We start from the raw sequence: 23,235 nt of genomic DNA, 5'->3' as shown, positions 1-23,235 counted from the left end.
ATAGAAACAATGATGAGGGCAAATCATTGATTAGCTCCTGCACACCCCACTGGGGACTGAGCCGGCAACCCAGGCACGTGCCCCTGCCCGGAATCGAGCCTGGGACCCGTTAGTTCGCAGGCTGATGCTCTGTCCACTGAGCCAAACCAGCTTGGGGGGGGGGGAGGAGACCACTTTTGCTGACCCAGAAGTTCAGACTGTCACCCTTGACCCTGAGAATTTCCTAGAAGAAGATGGTTACAGGGAGGAAGCAGCTTGGCCTCGCGGGCTTCTGGGTTAGACTCCGGGAGCCAAGGCCGATGGGCCGAGCAGGAAAGCTCAGACAGGCGGGGGTCACACAGGCTGATGATGAGGGGAGGTGAAAGCCAGGGTGCACGTGTCCTCTCCGCTGGGACACCCCGCAGGGCAGGGGAGGAACGTGGTGTGCCGGCAGAGTATTCCTCTTCAGAGCTTGAGCTTTCCACAGCGGCCGGGTCTGTTTACGCAGATCGCGGGGCCCGGAGTGTAACTGAGCGGCTAGAGCGGAGCCTGGGGGGCTCCGTGCTCACGTTCCCAGCGAGGCCACCGCCCCCGCTGGCCCAGGCCCTGCTGTGAGGACCGGGCGGGCGGGGAGGACGGGGGGGGGGGGGGGGGGGGGGGGGGGACGGGGAGACCGGGGAGACCGGGCCGGCGGGGGGACGGGGGGACCGGGCCGGCGGGGGGGACGGGGGGGACGGGGGAGACCGGGCCGGCGGGGGGGACAGGAGGACCAGCTGATGGTGCTCACCGGGGGCCCGGAGGTTCCCGGGAGGAGGAGTCTCAGCTGCAGCGGAGGGAGCTGGCTGGGAGGGCGGGAGGCGACATTCAGCTGCAGGGGGATAGCAGAGGAGCTGGCCGGGAGGGTCAAACAGGCCTCTGTGAGGAGCCGGGTGCGGATGGGCAGCCTGCCCTCAGGGAGGAGGCAGGCGCTGGGTAAGATGCCGAGATGATGCTCTGCGGGATCAGGATCTCAGTGTGTCTGCGGGATCGCAGGTGGAGACGGGACCCAGGGGGGAATGGGCTGTTGGTGTGGGCTCAGAAGCAGCCCATATTCCATTGGCCCCTGTGCAGTCACATGGTCCCACCTATAGGCAAAGGGTGCTGGGAAATGTAGTCCCTGGCCAGGAGGGGCCGCACGGCTTCGGTGGAGAGCTGCCTGCCACGGTGGCCTTTCTGCCCCGGCCAGCTCTCCCAGCCCTCTCCCACACCCCGCTCCGCTTTCTGACCAGTGGATCTGACCGTGAGGAGGCTGAGGTCCCCAAAGCCACTCACTGGCGGTAGCAGTCAGGACCCGAACCCCGGAACCCGGACCGGTGTGCCCCCAAAGCCTTGTCAGGCCAGGCCCTCGTCTTGGGCGCTTTTCGGGGGCTCCGCCTGGTGCAGGCTCTCCACTCAGAGCTCAGCCATGCTTCCGAGACTGGACAGCAATGGATCCGGCTGCCTTCACCACGTGAGCCTGTGAAGCAGGGACAGGGCTGGGCCCTGTGTGAGCCTTTATTCCAGCCACGCCGGCAGCACGGGGGGGGGGGGGGGGGGGGGCGGACGGGGACGGGACGGACACGACCACAAGCCGGTCACCCAGGAAAGTCTGTTCTGTGCGCCCCCCTGCCCCCCCCCCCCCCCCCAAGCCAGCAGCTTATACACCGGGAAGAAGGCAAAAGGAACGAAGAGGGTAAAATGGTTGCAGGCGATGTGGCCTGGCGTTGCAGAGGGCCAGTGCCTTCCGGACTCCGTTGTTTCGCCAACGAGGCTGTCACTCTGTGCGGTGACAGGCAGTTCTGGATGAGAACGGGCCGCATCCCGGCTTAACTCCCAGGCCCGGTGCAACTCCCTCCGGTCAGAGCGTGCTTTCTCCCTCAGCGCGAAGCGGCCTCAGCTGACAGCGCGAGGTTCACGCTTCTCAGCTCTCCCCACTGTTCTCTCCGCCCAACACTGTCAGCCAACGAACCCGACACCCGGTGGCTGTACCCCCGTCCCTCACGCCGGCCTGCAGCGCCCGTGAGACCGCAGAGGCTGCCCACGTCTCCGCGTGCCGGTTAGTGCCTGCAGCACGCATTCCCGCAGGCCCTGCCGTGCGCCCTGCAGAGTGCCGACTGCACGGGAGAAAGGACGGCAGGGGCGGGGGCTGGCCACGGGGAGGCGCGTGGACGGCTCCCCTGAGAGCGAGAGGCTGTGTCCCTGGTTCCCGGCGTGCACGGTGTCCTGAGCACATCGTTAAAAATTAATCTTTTTTTTTTAATAAAATTATATTGTTCATATTATTACAAATGTTCCTCTCCCCCCCCATTGCTCCCCTCCACCAGGTTCCCACCCCACCCTCTGCCCTTTCCTCACCCCCCATTGTCCTCATCCCTAGGTGCACAGTTTATGTTCAGTCTCTTCCCGCACCCCCCACTCCCCTTTTCCCCGAGAATCGTCAGTTCACTCCCCTTCCATACCTCTGATTCTATTATATTCACCAGTTGATATTGTTCATTAGGTTTTTTAATTCCCTTGGTTTTTAGTTTCACTTGTTGATAGTTTCATATTTGTTGATCATAATTTTTTTTATCTTTATCTTCTTCCTCTTCCTAAAGAACCCCCTTCAACAATTCATATAATTCTGGTTTGGCAGTGATGAACTCCTTTAGCTTTTTTTTATTTGTGAAGCTCTTTATCTGGCCTTTGATTCTGAGTTATAGCTTTGCTGGGTAGAGTATTTTTGGCTGTAGGTTCTTGCTATTCATCACCTTGAATATTTCTTGCCATTCCCGTCTGGCCTGCATGGTTTCTGTTGAGAAATCAGCTGACAATCATATGGGTGCTCCTTTATAGGTAACTACCTGCTTTGCTCTTGCTTCTTTTAATATTCTCCCTTTGTCTTTTGCTCTTGGAATTTTAATTATGATGTGTCTTGATGTGGTCCTCTTTGGATTCCTTATGTTTGGAGTTCTGTGCGCTTCCTGGACTTGTAAGTCTAATTCTTTCACCAGGTGGGGGAAGTTTTCTGTCACTATTTCTTTCAGTATGTTTTTGATATCTTGCTCTCTCTCATCTTCTGGGACCCCATAATTCTGATGTTGGATCGTTTGAAGTTGTCCCAGAGGTTTCTTACATTATCTTCAACTTTCTGGATTCTCTTGTCTTCTTGCTTCTGCGGAGAAGTGTCTTCTGGCTCTTTATGTTCCAAATCTTTGACTTGATTCTTGCGATCTTCCATTCTGTTTTTAGGACTCTGTATAATATTTTTTATTTCAAACAATGTATTCTTTATTTCTTGTTGATCCCTTATCATTTCTTGTTGATTCCTTATTGATTCTAGTTGATCCCTTTTCATATCCTCATAGGTCTTATTGACCCTTTCTAGGAAATTCTTGAAAAACCTTATAAGTGTAGATTTGAATTCTATATCTAGCCGCTTTTTGTCCTCCATTTCTTTCTTTTGTGATCTATTTCGTTGTCGCATTTTCACACCTTCCCTGATGGGGCAGAGTTTCAGGGTCGAGCCTACAGCCTTGGCTTCCGTCAGCCCCCCCCCATGCGGCTCCTGAGTCTCAGGGTCCTTCAGTACTCGCTGCAAGCACCTCTGAGAGAAAGGTGCCCTCGATTTTCACCTGCTACCAAACAGTCTAGACTCTCCCCCCAATGAGTCTGGAACTGGGGTTCAGTTCAGTTGGAAGTGGAGTTGGGGGTGGCGTTCAGAGCAGTCTGGAGCCCCTGTCTCCTCCCTGCCCGGGCAGTCCTGCGGCACAGCCAACCGTCCCTTCTCTGCTCGTAATGTGCCTCTGGGACCTCCTTTCGCTGCTCTCCCGGGGTTCCGCCTTACAGTCCAGCTCCCTATGGATGAGCCTGGTTCCCCGGGGTTTGGCCCAGAACTGGGGTTCAGAGCAGTCGGAACTGGGGCCCAGCACAGTCAGAGCTTTTATCTCCTTCCCGCTAGGGAACGCCAGCCAGGCACTCAGCCTCCCTCCTCTCCGGCTCTGTCCTCTCTGCGCACCGTGTGTCTCCGTACCTTAGGCTCCTCCGCTCTTCCTTCTGCTTTTCTCCTTGCTTCTCGTTGTAGATTTCCAGTCAGTCGACTTTCCTGTAGTTCTGGGTAATGTCCATTTTATATTTTAGTTGTATTTTATTGAAATTGTTGTGTGCGGCTGCGGCTAGGTGTTTACCTGTGTAGCCATCTTGGATTCTCCAGCTAAAAATTAATCTTCAAACTCTCATGTGCATTTGATAAAGCCATGATGAGAATAATTGTGCTTTGTATTCAGACGTGCTTTTCTGACGTTGAAGGCCTGGAGCAGCCTTGTGCTGCAGCGTTCTGTGTGGAGGGAGCCTGGGTCTGGCCGTGGCTGTCTGAGCTGCAGCAAGGCCAGTGCTGACCGCTCCTCGCTTCAGCGTGAGGAGTGCCTGTCTCCCCTGTCCGGGGTGAGGAGTTTGTTTGTAGGGGAGGAAGCGGGGGGAGCTTCTTGGAATTCGCCGGAATCATCCGGAGCAGGTCTCAGCCCGGCGCTGCTGACGCTGGCAGATACCCGTGTGCCGGGGCAGCCGGGGTGAGGCCTTGAGCAGCCTCCCTGGGCTGACCTGCTAGGAACCCAGAGTCCTGGCAGCCAAACTCCGGCCACGGCAGTGCCCCCGCTGGCGAATTCCCGGGTGCAGGACGACTTTCCGGGCCCAGCCAGTCACAGCCTGGGGCTAACATGGCACAGACCTCTTCTCCGAGTCGTCCAGGAGGCCGAAGCCCACAGCCAGGGCTCACACGGCTTCCCGTTTCCAGAGCCTTCCTGTGCCTGCGGCCCTTCCTTCAGCCTCACACCGGCCCCTGGCGTCTCCTCTCTCCCTGGCTCAGCCCTCCTCCTCCCTTAGAGGGTCCTGTGGATGTGCTGGGGATGGGGCCGGGGATGGGGATGTGGATGGGCTGGGGATGGAGCCGGGGATGGGATGGAAATGGGGTCAGGGATGAGGCCGTGGATGGGGCGGTGGATGGGAATGGAAATGGGGCCGGGGATGGGGATGGGGATGGGATGGAAATGGGGCCAGGGATGAGGCCGTGGATGGGGCGGTGGATGGGAATGGAAATGGGGACGGGGATAGGGATAGGGATGGGGATGGGGATGGGGATGGGGCCGGGGATGGGGCCGGGGATGGGGCCGGGGATGGGGCCGGGGATGGGGATGGGGATGGGATGGAAATGGGGACGGGGATAGGGATAGGGATGGGGATGGGGATGGGGATGGGGATGGGGATGAGGCCGTGGATGGGGCGGTGGATGGGAATGGAAATGGGGACGGGGATAGGGATAGGGATGGGGATGGGGATGGGGATGGGGCCGGGGATGGGGCTGGGGATGGGGATGGGGATGGGGATGGGGCCGGGGATGGGGCCGGGGATGGGGATGGGAATGGGGATGTGGACGGGGATGGGGCCGGGGATGGGGATGGGAATGGGGATGTGGACGGGGATGGGGATGGGGACGGGGCCGGGGCCGGGAATGGGGATGGGCCGGGGCCGGGGATGGGGATGGGGACGGGGATCGGGCTGGGGATGGGGATGTGAATGGGGATCGGGCCGGGGATGGGGATGTGGATGGGGATGGGGATGGGGATGGGGACGGGGCCGGGGATGGGGATGGGGACGGGGATCGGGCCGGGGATGGGGATGTGGATGGGGATGTGGGTGGGGATCGGGCCGGGGATGGGGATGTGGGCAGGGATCGGGCCGGGGATGGGGATGGGGACGGGGATGGGGATGGGGATGGGGCCGGGGCCCCGCACCCACTCCTGCCTCCCTTTGCAGGGCCCTCCCCGCAGCAGCTGCCCGCGGACTCTGGCACCTGGATGGGACCATGGCCCACGAGGACCTCATCTTCCACCTGGAGGGCGTCGGCGGCAGTCGGACCCCCGGGGCCGGCCGTGACGGGGACTTGGACCCGGACAGCGAGGACGAGGACGGCTACCGCCTCTGGCCCCTCACCGAGGCCCCCGGGCCGCTCCGGCGTGGCCCCGGCGAGGCCGCCGACCTCTGCGGCGCCCTGAAGAGCAGCCCACAGCCCGGCCATGCCGCCCTGGGCAGCGCCTTCCGCGTGCGGGTGAGTGGCTGCCCCGGGCTTGGCCTGGTCCGCACGCCGAGCGGGGCCTCGGGCTGCGGGGCCTCGGGCTGCGGGGCCTCCTGACCGTGGGGCGGGGCCTCCTGACTGTGGGGCCTCCGGACTGCGGGGCCTCGGGACTGCGGGGCCTCCGGACTGCGGGGCCTCGGGCTGCGGGGCCTCCTGGCTTCGGGGCCTCCGGACTGCGGGGCCTCGGGCTGCGGGGCCTCGGGCTGCGGGGCCTCGGGCTGCGGGGCCTCCTGACTGCGGGGCCTCGGGCTGCGGGGCCTCGGGCTGCGGGGCCTCCTGGCTTCGGGGCCTCCGGACTGCGGGGCCTCGGGCTGCGGGGCCTCGGGCTGCGGGGCCTCGGGCAGCGGGGCCTTGGGCAGCGGGGCCTCCTGACTGCGGGGCCTTCGGGCTGCGGCTGAGGCTGTTGCGAGCTCGGCTCACAGGACTCTCAGCCGGCTCAGGGCCTCCTGGTGAACCGACCGGCTTCTAATGAAGCAGGAGGGAACAGGACTAGGAAATAGGGAGGCAGAGCAGGTTGTAAAGGTGCTGTTTTTCGGAACATGTGTTTGCACACGTTCACACACGTTCAGCTTCTTGTGGCAGACTGGTTAAGTATTTTTATTTCATGAGTGTGTGTGTGTGTGTGTGTGAGAGTGTGTGAGTGTCTGTGTGTGTGAGTATATGTCTGTGTGTGTGTGTGTGTGTGAGAGAGAGAGAGAGAGTGTGAGTGTGTGTGTGTGTGTGTGTGTGAGAGTGTGAGTGTGTGTGTGTGTGTGTGTGTGTGTGTGAGTGTGTGAGTGTGAGTGTGTGCGTATGTCTGTGTGTGTGCGTGCGCGCGCGCATGCGGTCCAGGGACGTGCGGTGGAGCCAGTCCATGGCATTGTCTGCAGAAATAAAATCCTGTGCCTGGCGGGGCCCGTGTAGCTCAGCGGTTGAGCAACGACCCAGGAGCCACGGCCACTGGTGCGATTCCTGGTCAGGGCACAGCCCGGGCTGCGGGCTCCATCCCCTGTGCCGGAGGCAGCTGATGGAGATGGTTGTCTGTCCACCTCGATGCCCCTCTCTCTAAAGATAAACAAGAGCGCGTTTTTTAAAGACAGCCCGCGCGTGGCCGGCCTCCCGCTGCCTGGGGAAGCACTGTCATGGGGTCTGTGTTCACTCGTGGCACAGCCTGTGTGACGGACGGACGGACGGACGGAGAGAAATGTTACGGACTTCCATAGAGCTGGTGTGAAAAAACGCAACGCAGCACTGCTGTCCTGGTTTAACCTGACCCTCACAGACAGGCTAGTAGCAAAATGCTTATTACGTTAGGGATTTTAAATTAAGATTTAAGATTCGTGTTTGTAACTCCAGAATTCATCTTTCTTAGGAGATTAACCATTCCGGTTGGACAGCCGAATGTTTTCCTTTAGGCCCAGTCTATCGGAGTTCCTCGGGCAGGCGCTCCAGGAACAGCCTGGGGCCCCGAGGCACACAGCCTGCGGGGAGCTGCCCTCTGTCCGTCCAGGCCAGGGAGCTCAGGGATCCCTGTGGGTGGTGTCCTGCCCAGAGGGCGGGCAGAGGGACTGCTAGACAGAAACCAGCTTGCAGGCTGCAGGGAAAGGGGAGTTGATTGGGACAGTCGTGGGGGTGGGAGGGGTGGGAGGGGAGAGAAGGAGAAGAGAGGAGAGGGAGAGAGAGGAGAGGGGAGGGGAGGGTGCCATTTTTTTTTTCTCTTATGCATTCATTGGTTGATTTTATATGTGCCCTGACCAGGGATCGAATCCACAGCCTTGGTGTATCAGGTCGATGCTCTCACTAACTGAGCTACCCAGCCAGCCCTCTCTGCCTCTTCTTTATAGAGGCCGGTGCATGGAGTTCATGCCTGGGGGGAGGTCCCTCAGCCTAGCCTGGACCCTCTCCGACCCAGGACCCCTCAAGGGATGTCTGACTGCCGGCTTTGGCCTGATCCAGGGGTTGGGCCAAAACCAGCAATTGGACATCCCTGTCACAATCCGGGACCACCAGCTCCTAACTGCTCGCCTGCCTGCCGGCCTGATCGCCCCTAACCACCTCTGCCTGCCAGCGTCATTGCCCCTAAATGCCCCCTGCCAGCCTGATCACCCCCCACTGCCCCCCCTGCCGTCCTGGTCATCCCTAACTGCCCCCCCTGCCGTCCTGGTCGCCCCTAACTGCTCCACCTGCCGACCTGGTCGCCCACGCAGCCTGCTGGTCACTCGTTTGTCGTCCCTCGCTAACCCCCCTGCCCTGCCGGTCTTGTCACCCCACGCAGCTGCTGTTCGCGGTTACTGAGGGAGTCATGACCGATTTGCATTGTATAGATTCTCGTATTAGCATAGATTCCTCTCTGCCCCTCAGTCTCACAGGGAGAACAGGGCCTCCCGCTCACAGGCCTCCTCCGGGAGGACCACATGCAGAGGCAGGCTTCCCCTCTGCACCCGATCTGGGGGGGAGGAGGGATCTGCTGGCCTGGCTGGGCCCTGCGTCCTCCATTGCCGATGTGTCCGTGCTGGCCAGCTGGCCAGGCGTGGGGTGGGGCTGGGTCACAGGGGGTCCTGCTGGCCTTGGCGGCAGGGGAGGCAGGAGGGGGAGGTGAGCGGGGGACTCCGGAGAGCTCCCTCCAGCTCCTGTCCCCGTCTGACGTGGGCTCAGCTTTCCAAACCGCACCCTCCCTGGCACTCCACAACCTAATTATTTATGGTCGGCATGGCAACCTGGCTGGTTAAGCAGAATGGCCCCGCCCTCCTCCAGCGCCCGCCGGCGCCAGCCGGGTTCTGCCCCGGGCTGAAGGGCCGGGCCGATGGGCAGGGCTCTGGCACAGCCGCTCAGCGTGGCGAGGCTTTGCAGGGAGCCAGGCGGTGGGCCGGGAGGGGCTCCTGTAGTGGTGGGGTTAGAGTGTGAGCCTGTGAGGGCGCCCTGTGTGGCCTTTGGCCACTCCCCCGTGCCTGCGGCCTGCCGTGCACAGGCAGGTGCTTCCTGTGGGGCCGGCGAGGCGGTGGTGCGTGCTGAGCTCACTCCCCTGTGGGTGCTGTCTCTGACGAGCAGGTGGAAACAGCATTTGCATAAACCCCTGTGGGCTCTGACTGGCAGTGGTTATTAAAATAAAACACAGCTCGGACGGCAGTCCCATCTCCAGGGTCCATCCCAGCCTCAGTGTCCGGCAGGGTGCGAGGCCACTTGGGGGGACAGTTCTCAGTGGGAGGAGTGTCCTTACACTGCGGGGGAGTCAGCACGCTGGCCCCGCCCACGGGGGCCGCGTACCCACCATGTGACAGCCCGTGTTCTCCGCGTGGGGTCCGCCTCCACGAGAACCAGGACAGGGTGCATCCCGTGTTGTGTTCACACGGTCAGAGTGCACGCTGCCCGGGGGATGGGGACACGGAACCGTTCCAGACCGGCCTGCGCGCCGCATCACCGGGGGCACGGGATCCGGCGGGTCTGAGGAGAGCCTCCGGCTCAGTGCTGGTCCTACGGACCACTGTTTTGTTCTTGTTTTATTTTTAAATGTATTTTCATTGATTTCAGAGAGGAAGGGAGAGAGATTGAAACATCAATGAGAGAATCATCCATCAGCTGCCTTCTGCACACCCCCTACTGGGGATCGAGCCCACCACCCAGGCATGTGCCCTTGATAGGAATCGAACCCGGGATCCTTTAGTCCACAGGCCGATGCTCTGTCCCCTGAGCCAAACCGGCTAGGGCTGCTGTTTTGTTTTTATATGCTGATATATAAAAAAGCAAGTTGAAATATAATATGATCCCACTTTTATATAAGAATATATATACACACACACACATATTTGTATTTGCATGACAGAAACTCACAGATGTTTGCCTGCAGCAATAAGCAGTAATTCTCTCTGAGGGGGAGGGTGCAGTTGAGGGGACTTTGATGACCTATTTTATTATATATCACGTATTATATATCATACATTACATATTATTGTAAACGTTTGGCGCTTTTAAAACTACACGTATGTTACTTACATGCAGAAAAAGTGTTTTTAGAAGGAAAATAAAGCAAAAATCAAATCAGGAAGTTCCAAGGCCTTCCCAAGCCCGAGGCCCAGGCGTCGGCTTTGCTTTGTGGCTCCCTGAGCCTCCCTCTCCGCTGGCTGGCTGTCTGTGTCTGTGTCCGCGGGGTGTCAGGGCTCCCTGGGGACCCGAGCTGAAGACGGGGTGGGGGTGGGGGGCAGGGGGCCATCTCGGTGCCCCCGGGGCGGGGCAGGCGCAGAGCCTGTCCACGAGGCAGCCTGACTGCAGGGGGGCTCTGGGTGCCCCGAATGGGCCCTGGCCGTCTGACGTGAGTTCGGGGTTCTTGAGACAGCAGCTCAGCTTTCCAAACCGCACCCTCCCCGGCACTCCACAAACTGATTGTTTACTGTCGGCATGGCAACCTGGCAGGTAAGCAGAATGGCCCTTGGCCCTCCTCCAGCGCCCGCCAGGCGGTGCTGGGCGTGGTCGGATGACGGGTCTGCCCCACCCGGGCCAGCCCCCCCCCCCCCCCCCATGCCGCCCAGGGACGGTGTTGGGAACAGGATTCGCTCCTTCCCCCTCCTTCCTCCGGTTCCCAGAATAAGCACAGCTGTTCACATTTTTAGTGCAGTGGGACGTTTATTTTTAAAAGTTGGGGATCACTCCACATCAGCACACAGCCCTGGTCTTCCGGCCTGGCTGCTTCCCCTGGCATGAAGTCTTACCTCCAGGACCTCCTCTCTGCTGCCCACCACACTCCATCGCAGGAGCGGACCCTGACCCTGACCCTCCGGTTCCCCTGCGGGCAGCTTCTGTCTCTCCTGGGGAGACGCGGGGAGAGGGTGCTCTGTATGGGGCCCATGTTCTTTCTGTGAAAGGGCAGCAGCTGGGGCTTGGCAAGTTGTGTGTTTAAAAAAATTATATATATATATATATATATATAACCGAAACTGGTTTGGCTCAGTGGTAGAGCATCCGTCTGCGGACTGAAAGGTCCTAGGTTCGGTCCCGGTCAGTGGCATGTACATTAGTTGCGGGCACATCCCCGGTAGGGGGTGTGCAAGAGGCAGCTGGTCGATGTTTCTCTCTCATCGATGTTTCTAGCTCTATCCCTCTCTCCTCCTCTCTGTAAAAAATCAATAAAATATATTTTTTTAAAAAGAAAAGAAAATGTAAGTAAATAAAAATATTTTTAAAAATTATATATATATATTTCAGAGGGAGAGGAGAGAGAAACATCAGTGATGACAGGAAATCACCGATCAGCTGCCTCCTGCACGCCCCCCACTGGGGGTCCAGCCCACAACCCAGGTCTGTGCCCTGTCCAGGAACCATGACCTCCTGGCTCCTCGGCTGACGCTCAGCCACTGAGCCACGCTGGCCGGGACAAGCTTGCGCTTGAGTCCCGGGTCTGCAGGTCTGCAGGCAAGCCTCCCCCTCGCTCCTGGCCTCGGGGCCCTCCCGGGGCTGAGCGCTCCTGCCTGCCTGTCCGCCCTCAGCCAGGGGCCCGTCAGGGGGGCCTCAGGGGCCCAGGGCGCCGGGCCATCCTATCGCCACTGCTTTGCTGTTCTCTCCGGCCTCCAGCCGTGGCTCTGGCGCCCGCTGGCCGGGGAGGGATCAGCTGCCACCACTACTTGTGACAAAGATTTCGTGAGGTTTTCAGCTTTGCTTCTTTCTCAGTTACCATTTCACTGATTGTGGAAGGAATTGGCAAGTGCAGATGTGATTGCTGCGAAGGCCCCCGTGTGTGGTTCAGGCTGTTCTGTGATTCAGTGCAGACACAGCCCGGGCCCAGCCGGGGGCGTGGTGCTGCTGGCAGGCTGTGCCCGGCGCCCGCTGCCCGGGCCCAGCCCGCTCTGCGTCCTCACACCGTGAACAACCCGGTCGTCCGTCATGCTTCACGGAGGCTGTGCCTGGGTGCACGCTGCTGCCCTCAGCATCTCCTCGGCGGGGACTGGTCTTGTCGCCGTGCGTGCTGGGTTCTCGGGAAGCTGGAGCTCTAACTGCGTGTGGCCGGGGGCCTGCCATGAGCGCCCTCGCTGCTGCCCCTCCTCTGGGTGGTCCTGGCTGGTTCCCGTTGGCGAGGGCTGTGGGCAGAGGGTGTGACAGCGGCCGCCGGGAGAAGGCCTCGGCAGCCGGGGCCGCGGTGCGGCTGGGCCGCGGTGGCAGCGAGTGACAGGACAGCAGCCACGTCCCGGGGGCCGAGGAGCTGCAGACGCGGACTCACCCCGCCTCGCTGGCTCCGGGACCCGGAGGCCGACCCCTGCAGTCTCTGTCACGTTTCTGTTCCGTGCTCTCCGGTTCAAAGAGCCAGATCCTTTCTGCCCGCCGGGCAGGCTCTGCCCTCCTTGTCCTGGACCCCGAGTCCCCGCCTGTGCGAGGGCCATTCGCCCGTCACAGCCAGGTGAGATCGTCAGAACTGGGACTGTTGGAGCCGGCGGGGCCTGGAGAGGCATTACCCAGAGGCCTTTGTGGGTTTTGGTTTGCCTGTGCAATCCCTAAGACATTCTTAAAGCTGAACACACACAGTGCAGGATGGTCTCCTCATGCACCGCCCATCCTCTGCTCCCAGAGAGAATCGTTGTATCTGTTCGGTGTCAGTCACTTTCAGACCTTTTTAAATGCATTTATATCTAAATAGACTTTTAGGTATATACTAGGGACCTGGTGCACAAAATTTGTCCCTCAGCCCAGCCTGTACCCTCTCCAATCTGAGACCCCTCCAGGGATGTCCACAGGGTTGGGCCTAAATGGGCAGTCACCCCTAACTGCCCCCCATGCCAGCCTGGCCACCCCTAATTGTCCTCCCCTGCAGGCCTGGTTGTCCCCAACTGCCCTCTCCTGTTGGCTTGGTCACCCCCAACTTCCCTCCCCTACAAGCCTTGGTCTCCCCGCCCCCAACTGCCCTCCCCTGCTGGCCTGATCACCCACAACTGCCCATTCATGCTGGCCATCTTGTGGCAGCCATCTTTGACCACATGGATGTGGCCAGCTTGTGAGTTTGGATGACGGTCAATTTGCATATTACTCTTTTATTAGATAGGAGGATAGAGGCCATGTGCGTGAATTCATGTATTCATGCACAGGTGGGGTCCCTTGGCCTGGCGGGCGATCAGGGCTGATGGGAAGGGTGGGGCCAGCTGACCTTGGTGAGGAACAGCAGGAGGTTGCCCAGCCAGTTGGCTGTGGGAGCACACTGACCACCAGGGGGAAGCTCCTGTGCTGAGCACCTGCCCCCTGGTGGTCAGTGCACATCATAGCAACCAGTCATTCGGTCACTTAGGCTTTTATATATATAGATTTGTTGACACACCCCTAGAAATCTATGATAGCAACTTATGGGTTTCTGCCACCAATAAATGGGGTTAAGTTGCATTATGTAGCAACTTACTTTCTTTTTTTTTTTTTCCCCTAAGGCTTAGGGCCTAAGTAATAAGCTCTAGAGATTGCCCGTGTCAGCACCTTGATCTTTAACAGCTGGTGCAAGTGCGGCCACGCACGGTTTAACGACAGGGTGCGTCCTGGGAAGTGCTCGTTAGGCAGTCTCATCGGGGTGTGAACACCAGGGAGGCCTCGCCAGGGGCGGGACAGCGTGCTGCACGCCCGGCTGCGCCTGGTGCTGATACTGCAGGTGGTGCCCCCTCAGGGCACTTACCGGGAGGGGAGCGCAGGCTGGACGGGCTCCGGGCGGCGGTGAGGGGAAGGAGTGACGTCAGTGCAGACTGTGAGCACCGTGCACTCGGCCGGACTTACAGAGCAGCACGAGATCACACCGAGCATGAGAGAAAGGCGCGGTGCACAGGAGGTGTGCTTTATGAGTAGAAAGAGTGCATTCTAAAGTGACAGTGAAACTAGAGTAACCTCATCAGGGAGCACCTTATCCCTCACGTCATTGAGGCTACGAAGGCACAGTTCTGTGCCCGAGGCGGTGGGAATTCTCGGCTCTATGACCTCACGAGCGCTGTGACCTCAGCGAGCGCCATGACCTCAGCAAGCACGTGACCTCAGGGAGCGCCGTGACCTCAGTGAGCACGTGACCTCAGCGAGCGCTGTGACCTCAGCGAGCACGTGACCTCAGCGAGCGCTGTGACCTCAGCGAGCACGTGACCTCAGCGAGCCCTATGACCTCAGCGAGCACGTGACCTCAGCGAGCACGTGACCTCAGGGAGCGCCGTGACCTCAGCGAGCGCCGTGACCTCAGAGCCATGGTTTCTGCTGGGAACGCCGGTACCGGGTTTGGGCAGGAAAAGTTGACCGCTGCTAGTCAAGCATTCTCCGTTGTCCTTTGTAAACAGGAAATGGCTCTTCCATCAGCCAGTCAGTGAAGGGAACCATGTCTGAGTAGAGACATGGTTCTGCGTTTTTCATTTTTCATTCTGCGTTTTAAAAACTGCAATTGCATTAAACCCGTCTGTCGCCAACAACGGCATGTGTCTTTTCCGGGTTTTGTGGAAAAGTAAGTTTCACGCTGTAAAGTACTCTGATTCTGAAGTTCTTTCCTCCGTGACTGGCTTTGGAGGTTGCCCCAGCCTCCAGCCAGGAGGTGATTCCTGTGGTCCTCGTAATCGAATGTGGGGCCCTGTCTTTGGTGTTTTGGGGAGCTTTGAGCCCCCCGCTGAGAGGGTGTGGTTGGAGAGCTGTGTCAGGCACGGACGGCCACGCCCAGAAGGAGCCGGCTGGCTGCTGGCACCTGCAGGCCCCCGGCAGGCGGGGCTGGAGGCCAAGGAGCAGAGGCCCTCTGTCAGGAACAGAAGCTCAGAAGCTCCCCTGGTGTAAACGTGCAGCTGCAGGGCATTGGTAGCAGGAAAAGCCGGGAGGGCTCAGAGTCTGCCTGTGGTGAGCCCAGTCAGTACCCACACCGTGGCCAGTAAGCCAGCTACCTCGTAAATTCAGTCACGCTGGCGTTAACTCGTCTAAGCAATATGTTCGCTGTCTCTTGGAGTGCGACTGAGAACCTTTGGGAGGAAAGCTTCAAATTGTAAACTCAAACGTGATTCAGCGGTCACACTTCGAGGGCGTGTCCTCCTGAGCTCCTGCACGTCCACACGTGTTGGCATGAGGACGTGCTGGGAGGCCCGCCTCCCGGAGCGGAGGGAGGCGCCCTCGGGGCACTCACCGTTAGCATCTCCACCACGGGGGAGGGAGGCACGGAGGACACAGCCAGCCCCTGTGCGCCTGCAGGGCTCTCAGACTCCGCACGCGTGTGCGTGTGCGTGTGCGTGGGCCGGTGCGCGGCTGCAGGGACGGACCGGGTGAGAGCACTTCCGCATCCTCCTGCGGAGCTCCATGGTGCTCAGCGTCTTACGTATCTAACAGGGGGCACAGTGGAGTCAGGAAAGAACACAGATCGCTAAATGAAAGTCCCCAGGCGCATCGGCCCATGCTCCTGAAATGCTGTGAGTTACACTGACAGTGTCATTCCAGTCTTATTTTATTTTTTAACATATTTTATTGATTTTTTGCAGAGAGGAAGGGAGAGAGAGAGAGATTTAGAATCATCGATGAGAGAGAAATATCAGCTGTCTCCTGCACATCTCCCACTGGGGATGTGCCCACAACCAAGGTGCATGCCCTCGACCAGAATCGAGCCAGGGACCCTTCAGTTGGCAGGCTGAGGCTCTATCCACTGAGCCACACCGGTTTTGGCTCCAGCCTTATTTTAAAAATGCATGGGGCTGGCCAGTATGGCTCAGTGGTTGAGCCTCGACCCATGCACCAGGAGGTCACTGGTTCAATTCCCAGTCAGGGCACATGCCCGGTTTCTGCCTCAATCCCCAGAGGGAGTGTGCAGGAGAAGCCAGTCATGTTCTCTGTATCATCGATGTTTCTCTCCTTCTCTCCTCTCTAGAAATCAATAAGAACTTTTTCTTTTTTAATGCATGGACAGGATCTGGAAAGAACTGGTTAGTCTAAACCAGTGATGATAGTTGTGGCAAGCTTGTTTTCCCTTTTTTCTGTTTTAGTTTTTTTCTTTTTCCTTTTTTACCAAGTATTGTGATTAAATGTGAATTAGTTTCCAAATTAAAATTTAAAAATTACAGGCTTTATTTTTTGACTTTGGAAATGTTAGAAAGCCCCAGCAAGGAGCCCTGGGCTGCGTGCGTGTGTGTGTGTGTGTGTGTGTGTGTGTGTGTGTGTGTATACCTGTCTCTGTCTGTCTCTTGGAAGGCCCGGCTCCTCGGCCCCGTCTCCCCGGGGCAGGACCGGCGGTGGGCGGGGGCGGGGGCGGGGGGGCTGGGCTCTGCAGGCCGGTCTGCGTGGCTGAGGGATGGTGTGGGGTGAGGGGTCTGCACGCGTGGCCTGCCACGCCCAGGCATTTCCACGCGCACCGGCTGCTCCGGCTCCGGCCGGGGGCCCGGACAGGCGCTGTCTCGGACGCGGGGTGAGGTTCCGGCTGCTCGGGAAGAGGGAGAGGATCGCCGAGTGTGGGTGTTGAGTGTGTGTGTCGGGAGTGCTGGTTGGTGGGGGCAGGGCAGGGGTCCACGTTGAGGTTATGTAAAAGCCATAAAATGAGGTTTTACAACAAAAAATGGGGCTGAACCACGAGCCAGTGGAGAGAACTCTCTCTGTTTTCATCACGTGGCTTCGCTGGCTGAGTGGGTCCCGGAGAGCCGGGCCCCGCAGCCTGAGCGTTTGGGACGATGTTAGTCATCACAGCCTCGGCGGGGGCACCGCGGCCTGGCGCCGGGCCCGGGGAAGGTGCCACCTGCTGTGGCTCAGGTGCTCTGAGCCGAGGGGCCACGCTCTCGGACTGGGGTTCAGGGTGGTAAACGGTGCATTAAAATGGGTAACACCAGTGAGGCCACAGCCACAGCCACCGCGTGCCTCTCGGGCAGGTCTGCACTGCGTCTGTTTCCTGCGTCACTGGTCACCCCGAGAGCTCGCAGCCGTGCCAGCCTGCACCCCCGTCCCCGCGCCCCCCCCGTCCCTGCGCCCTCCGTCCCCGTGCCCCCGTCCCCGCCCCTCGTCCCCGCGCCCCCCCCCGTCCCCGTGCCCCCGTCCCCGCCCCTCGTCCCCGCGCCCCCCCCCGTCCCCGTGCCCCCGTCCCCGCCCCTCGTCCCCGCGCCCCCCCCCGTCCCCGTGCCCCCGTCCCCGCCCCTCGTCCCCGCGCCCCCCCCCGTCCCCGTGCCCCCGTCCCCGCCCCTCGTCCCCGCGCCCCCCCCTGTCCCCGTGCCCCCGTCCCCGCCCCTCGTCCCCGCGCCCCCAGACCCCCAACCTGACAGGACATTAAGATTAAATCATGTCACAGGGACGGTGCGTGCTCCTCTCTCCCGGACGCCTCCCTGGAGGCGGGGACCGGGAGCCGGGCGGGTGGGGGCTGGCCCCCCGTCCCGGAAGCCCCTGGGCTGACGCCCCTTTGCCTCTGCAGGAGGCGTGGAAGCATGCCATCGAGAAGGCCAAGCACATGCCCGACCCGTGGGCGGAGTTCCACCTGGAGGACGTCGCCGCCGAGTGCGCCACGCGCCACAGGTCAGCGCCGGGGCGGCGGGGCCGGCCTCGGGGCCGGGGCCCGGGTCCCCACGGAGGGGGCCCTCAGACACCCGCCCGGTCTGGTCCCTGCTGGAAAGCAGAGGGAGGGAGAGCTTTCTCAGGAAGAGTGAAAAGCAAACCAAAGCCACGCCACCACGTGGACGTGAGGGCACAGAGGCCGCGGGGACGGGCGTACGGGGTCCTCCTGCCAGGCTGTGCCCGGCGCCGCGTCTGCTCTGGCACCGGGCAGCCTGGGCAGGAGGCGTGCCGCGCTCCGGGCCCCTCTGAGACTCCGAGGGGCCGACAGAAAGCGGCACACGTATGTTAATGTCGCTCAGAATTTAAGAGGCTCGTGCACCTGCCCTGGAGCCCGCCCTCCGTGCCCCGGCAGGCCCTCCAGCTCCGAATGACAGGCCCTCGCTGCCCCAGGGGGAGGGGTCTGTCGGGTCAGCCCAGGCCTTCACGTTAGCCAGAACTCCGTTTCAGATGTGGGAGCAGAGCCTGTCCAAGCAGCTTAAGGATAAAAAGGAACATCTGGTTGGGATGCAGGCAGGGCCAGAGTTAGATGTAAGCTGGGTGTGAGACAGATTATTCTGCGCTGTTATTAATTGCCGTATTGTTTTCCATACAAACGACCGTAAGCCTACTGTGCTTCGCCTGTGTGAGCTTCAGGCACGGCTGGTTCCAGGCGCTCTGAGGATCTTTCAGCTTTGACCTCAGGCAGACGCTTATCTCAGCAGCGCAAGGGCCCTGGGGCCCCGCCACCCATATCACTCTGTAGAAAAGGACCTTTTTAAAAACAAAAGTTCCACATCTGAACCTCAGTGGCCTGGCTTTGGTTATATGCCCGTCTCTGAGCCCGGCATTGTACCAGGGTGCGCTGCTCCGATTGGCCAGGCCTGGTCACATGCCACAAGCCCCGGTGCTGGGCCCAGCCTCACCCCGGCCACGTGTGCCGAGAACGGAGCCTCCCACCTCTCACCTTCCGAGAGAGCAGAGCCCGCACGCACCCCTCCACCGCCCGCGGCCACCTCCCCGTGCCAGCAGCCCCGGGCAGCTGTGGGGCCTGCAGGGGGCGCTGTGAGCTCTGCCCCTGCCCCACCAGGGCAGCGTGGTGGCGGCTGGTGAGACATGGCCGGGGGCGGGGGGGGGGGGGGGGAGGGGGGGATATGAAGGCCCCAGGAAAGCAAGACCCAGCTCCGGGCCGGCGCTGCGTGTCCGAGCCTTGCAGGCCTGAGACAGGGGCCCCGCCAAACTGCTCTCCTCGCCAAAGCCTCTGCCGTCGCCTCCCTGGCGGGAGCGGTCAGCGTGACCCCGGAGGCTTCTGAGCTGGAGGCCTCCCGCGTCCCCCGTTTGGAGAGAGCTGAGCGAGCCGGACCTCTGGGCAGATGTCCTGTTCCGGGGTGGACCCGGCTCTGCTACATTCACCGAGCCGACCCCTGCGTGAGCGGGGCTGAGCTTCCCCCGGCCTCTGCGCCCCCTGGAGGTCAGCGCTGAGGCCCTTCTCACGGGCTGGTGGGTCCTGGCGGCTGCGCCCCCAGACGCCTCTGTGGAACTAAGAACCGGGGCCTGGAGAGGGGGTCAGATAGAGACGGACGGACAGACGGACACACGAGGCCCTTTCCCCTGGCTCCTGGGAAGGACAGGCTGGCCGTGCCCCCAGCGCTCCGCCGGTCCCGGGCACACGTGTCGGGTGGCCGGTCATAAAGGACGCTTGCTCCGTCACTTACCCCCGTGCGTTACCGCACCCGCCACACCGGCCGGCGGACCGGCAGCCCTGGGCCCGGCGCCGCACCGGGGTGAGCTGAGGGGCGGAGCAGGGGCGCCTGGTGCGGAAGGGAAGGAGGACCCTGGGGGCGGGGGCTGGGCGGCCGGAGAGGCCCCCCCAGCCAGGGGGCTGGGCCGCTGGGCAGGGAGGGGCGCCAGGCCTCTGCCGCAGTGACCGGTGCTGCTTCCGCAGGTACAACGCCGTCACCGGCCAGTGGCATGAGGACGAGGTTCTGATCAAGATGGCTGCTCAGGTGAGCAGGTGCAGAGCGGCTGGGGCTTCTCTGACTCTGACTCCAGTTCCTTTCCCTCTCCTCCAGCCCGTCTGTCCAACCTTGGGGGTTCTTTGAAGTATTGTATGTTTAATTTTTATTGATCTCAGGGAGGGAGAGTTAGAAACATCACTGATGAGAGAGAGTCATGGATCGGCTGCCTCCTGCACACCCCGCACTGGGGATGGAGCCCACAACCGGGGCACGTGCCCTGACCCTTCAGTCCACAGACCGGCGCTCTGTCCACTGAGCCCCACCGGCCAGGCTGAATATTTAACTTTTCATGGCGGCTGTATGAGGGGACTCACAACACGCAGCACGCCCACGACGGGGGCCAGGCCGGGCTTTGGCGAGTCACGGAGTGGCCAGTGCCCAGGGCTGCCTCCTGCCGCCAGACCTCCCTGTTCCGGACGTTTCACATGTTCATTGTATATAGAACCCCCTCTTGGCACTCTTGTTGAAGACCGTTGGCTATAAATAGTTGTGAAATTGCAGGCTGCCGGCTGTTACTGAGTTAAACGTGAACTCTGTGGCTGCCACCGGCCTTTGGAAGGAATAGTCGCGAAGGCCGGCCCCTGCTCTGGCGGGGGGAGGGGGCGTGGGAAGCTGCCCGGCGCCTGCGCACGCGGAGAGGCCGCAGCTCCGGGTGCACCGGGAGCGGGTCCCACGCCCGGAGCCTCGCCCGCACTCCCGCGCCCTGAGGCCCGGGCCTGAGCGGCGCCCGCCGCCAGTGGTGCCCGTTCTGGGGGAGCTTCCGTGTGGCTTTTGTGCTCAGCATTCCCATCTGCGAGCTTTGGCCTGGTTTTGCTGGAACTGAAAGTGTCACACACGTTGCTGTGCGGTCTCACCACGTGAACACGCGTGACTTACCGTGCTGCTGATGGACAGTGGGCTCTGCTCATGTGCTGTCTCCCCACTCCTTCGCCCGTAACACCTTCCCCCGAGGGTTCTGCTCAGCTAGGCCAGGGAATGGGGAGGCCAGTCCTTCAGCCTTCAGTGCGGGCGCAGTGCAGGGCACAGGGTGCAGTGCAGGGCGGAGCACGGAGGGTGCAGTGCCAGGCAGAGGTCAGAGGGCAGGGCGCAGGACGGAGGGCGGAGGGCAGGGCGCAGGGCAGGATGCAGGGCAGGGTGCAGTCCCAGGCGGAGGTCAGAGGGCAGGGCGCAGGGCAGGGCGGAGGGCGCAGTGCCAGGCGGAGGTCAGAGGGCAGGGCGCAGGGCAGGGCGGAGGGCGCAGTGCCAGGCGGAGGTCAGAGGGCAGGGCGCAGGGCAGGGCGGAGGGCGCAGTGCCAGGCGGAGGTCAGAGGGCAGGGCGCAGGGCAGGACGGAGGGCAGGATGCAGTGCAGGGCAGAGGGCAGGATGCAGGGCAGGGTGCAGTCCCAGGCGGAGGTCAGAGGGCAGGGCGCAGGGCAGGGTGGAGGGTGCAGTGCTAGGCAGAGGTCAGAGGGCAGGGCGCAGGGCACAGTGCCAGGTGGAGGGCGCAGGGCAGGGCGGAGGGTGCAGTGCCAGGCGGAGGGCAGAAGGCGGAGGGCAGGGCGCAGGGCAGGGCGGAGGGCGCAGGGCAGGGTGGAGGGCGCAGGGCAGGGCGGAGGGTGCAGGGCAGGGCGGAGGGTGCAGTGCAGGGCGGAGGTCAGAGGGCAGGGCGGAGGGCGCAGTGCCAGGCAGAGGTCAGAGGGCAGGGCGCAGTGCCAGGCGGAAGGCAGAGGGCAGGGCGCAGTGCCAGGCGGAGGGTGCAGGGCAGGGTGGAGGGTGCAGTGCAGGGCGGAGGTCAGAGGGCAGGGCGGAGGGCGCAGTGCCAGGCAGAGGGCAGGGTGCAGGGCGGAGGTCAGAGGGCAGGGCGGAGGGCGCGGTGCCAGGCAGAGGGCAGGGTGCAGGGCGGAGGTCAGAGGGCAGGGCGGAGGGCGCGGTGCCAGGCAGCGGGCAGGGTGCAGGGCGGGGCGGAGGGTGCGGTGCAGGTGCAGTGCCGGACAGGGGCCGGATTATGGAGTTGGGATGAGGTTCGTGGCGTGTGCCCCCCCAGGGAGACCTCGGCCTCGGTGCCACTGTGGGCGGGGGACTGACAGCCTCCGTGTCTTCCAGCCCTTCGGCCGCGGCGCCATGCGGGAGTGCTTCCGGACGTAAGTGCAGCGGCTCCGAGCCCCCCCACCCCTCCGTCACAACCCCTGGGCCCCAGATCAGCCTGGTGTGGGGGGATGAGCCCGGGAGCATCTATCACCTCAGCTCTGGCCCTCGGAGGCCGAGGGGTCGGCGCAGACTCGGGGCAGCCCCTCCCGCCTCCCGTCCCGCTCCTGGCCCGGCCGGCCTCCTCCCGCGAGGTCCCCGGTCCCCGGGAGCCCCAGTGCAGCCGGCCCCGCTGATCCCCAGGAAGAAGCTGTCCAACTTCCTGCACGCCCAGCAGTGGAGGGCAGCCTCCAACTACGTGGCCAAGCGCTACCTGGAGCCGGTGGACCGGGGCGTGTACTTCGAGGACGTGCGTCTGCAGATGGAGGCCAAGCTCTGGGGGCAGGAGTACAACCGGCACAAGCCCCCCAAGCAGGTGCGCCCCCCGCCCCCCGCCCCGCCGGGCGGCCGGCACAAGGAGACCCGGTGGCGGAGGTGCCAGCCGGCTCCTTCCTCACGGTCTCACTGTCGCAGCCCCGGGTACGAGCAGGAGGCCTGGAGCTGGGCGTGCACGGCTGTTTGTTCTGAAGCAGCGCTGGGAGCCGGTGGGGTGTTCTCATCCCCTTTACAGACGGGATCTGAGAGTCAGGGCTTTTGTTTGCAAATGACAGAAACCCACACAGGGGGTTTAAGGCAGAAAGGAGAGGTTTGCCTCAGGGACTGAGCCATAGCCCTGCCCACAGCCAGGACCGAGCTGAGGGCTGGGACCCCTGGCCTCGCTGCCCATGCAGCAGCAGGCCGGCACAGCCGCAGCCCTGCCTGCCCAGCGGTCCTGGAGACAGCCGTTTCCCAGGAGCTCCATGAAAGCCCAGACCGGGTTCGTTGCTCTGGCTAAACCAGGTGCCTTCCCTGAACCGGCCGTGAGGGCCGCCAGGGGAGGGGAATGCACAGATTGGGCAGGCCCGGCCTCTTGTCCACCATTAGAACCAGGAATGCGGTCCTCCTGGGACTGAGAGTGTGACCCGAGAGAAAGCAGGAGGAGGAGAGGGAACAGGTCCCAAAGGGGTCAGTGGCCTCCTCACAGGCAGAGGGGGAGCCAGGGCCCAGCACCCAGCCTTCCCGTCCCCCAGGAGGCGTCCCCCGTGGGCCCAGGCGGAGGACGCAGAGGCTCCTCTGCCTGTGGGCATCGGGGACAGGGCGCCGCCCCACCCTGCGCAGTGCGGGGTCCCCCTCCCGCCGTGTGAGCGCCCACACCCCACGCTCTCCCTGCGCCCCTGGAGCTTCCTGAAGCCTTAGCGTGGCCCATGGCCGCCCCCAGGGGCAGGCTGCGTAGCGTCACCTTGTTCAAAGCAGAGTTGGGGGTTGTCTTAGTCCATTTGGCTGTTATAACAAAATAGAGGGTGTGATAGTCAGTTGGCATATCCCCTCCTTATTGGCTGTGGGTGCTGCCATCTCTGTGATGGTGTGAGGGCCGATTAGCATATCCCCTCTGTATTAGACAGGATGCCGCAGGCTGGGTGGTCATCAGTGTTAGGGGTTGGGAAGATGGGGGTCTGGGTGGTCGC

General features: G+C 61.9%; 1 protein-coding gene across 3 annotated transcripts in view; it reads left to right on the top strand.

The window, feature by feature from the left end:
* EEF2K (eukaryotic elongation factor 2 kinase) overlaps nt 1-23,235 on the top strand; it is a 43,886-nt gene that overhangs the window by 2,164 nt on the left and 18,487 nt on the right. For all 3 annotated transcript variants that reach the window (XM_084882724.1, XM_084882725.1, XM_084882723.1), the window contains exons 2-6: nt 5,788-6,079; nt 17,433-17,533; nt 19,494-19,554; nt 21,650-21,687; nt 21,935-22,106. In XM_084882724.1, coding sequence (XP_084738850.1) covers nt 5,837-6,079; nt 17,433-17,533; nt 19,494-19,554; nt 21,650-21,687; nt 21,935-22,106 — 615 coding nt within the window. In that variant the 5' untranslated portion in view covers nt 5,788-5,836. The remainder of the gene's footprint in view (nt 1-5,787; nt 6,080-17,432; nt 17,534-19,493; nt 19,555-21,649; nt 21,688-21,934; nt 22,107-23,235) is intronic.

This window comes from Pipistrellus hanaki (assembly GCF_964339955.1).
Source record: "Pipistrellus hanaki genome assembly, chromosome: 4".
Lineage (NCBI taxonomy): Eukaryota > Metazoa > Chordata > Mammalia > Chiroptera > Vespertilionidae > Pipistrellus > Pipistrellus hanaki.
The sequence above is the reverse complement of the archived record's forward strand: the minus strand, read 5'-3'. Positions and strand labels throughout refer to the sequence as shown.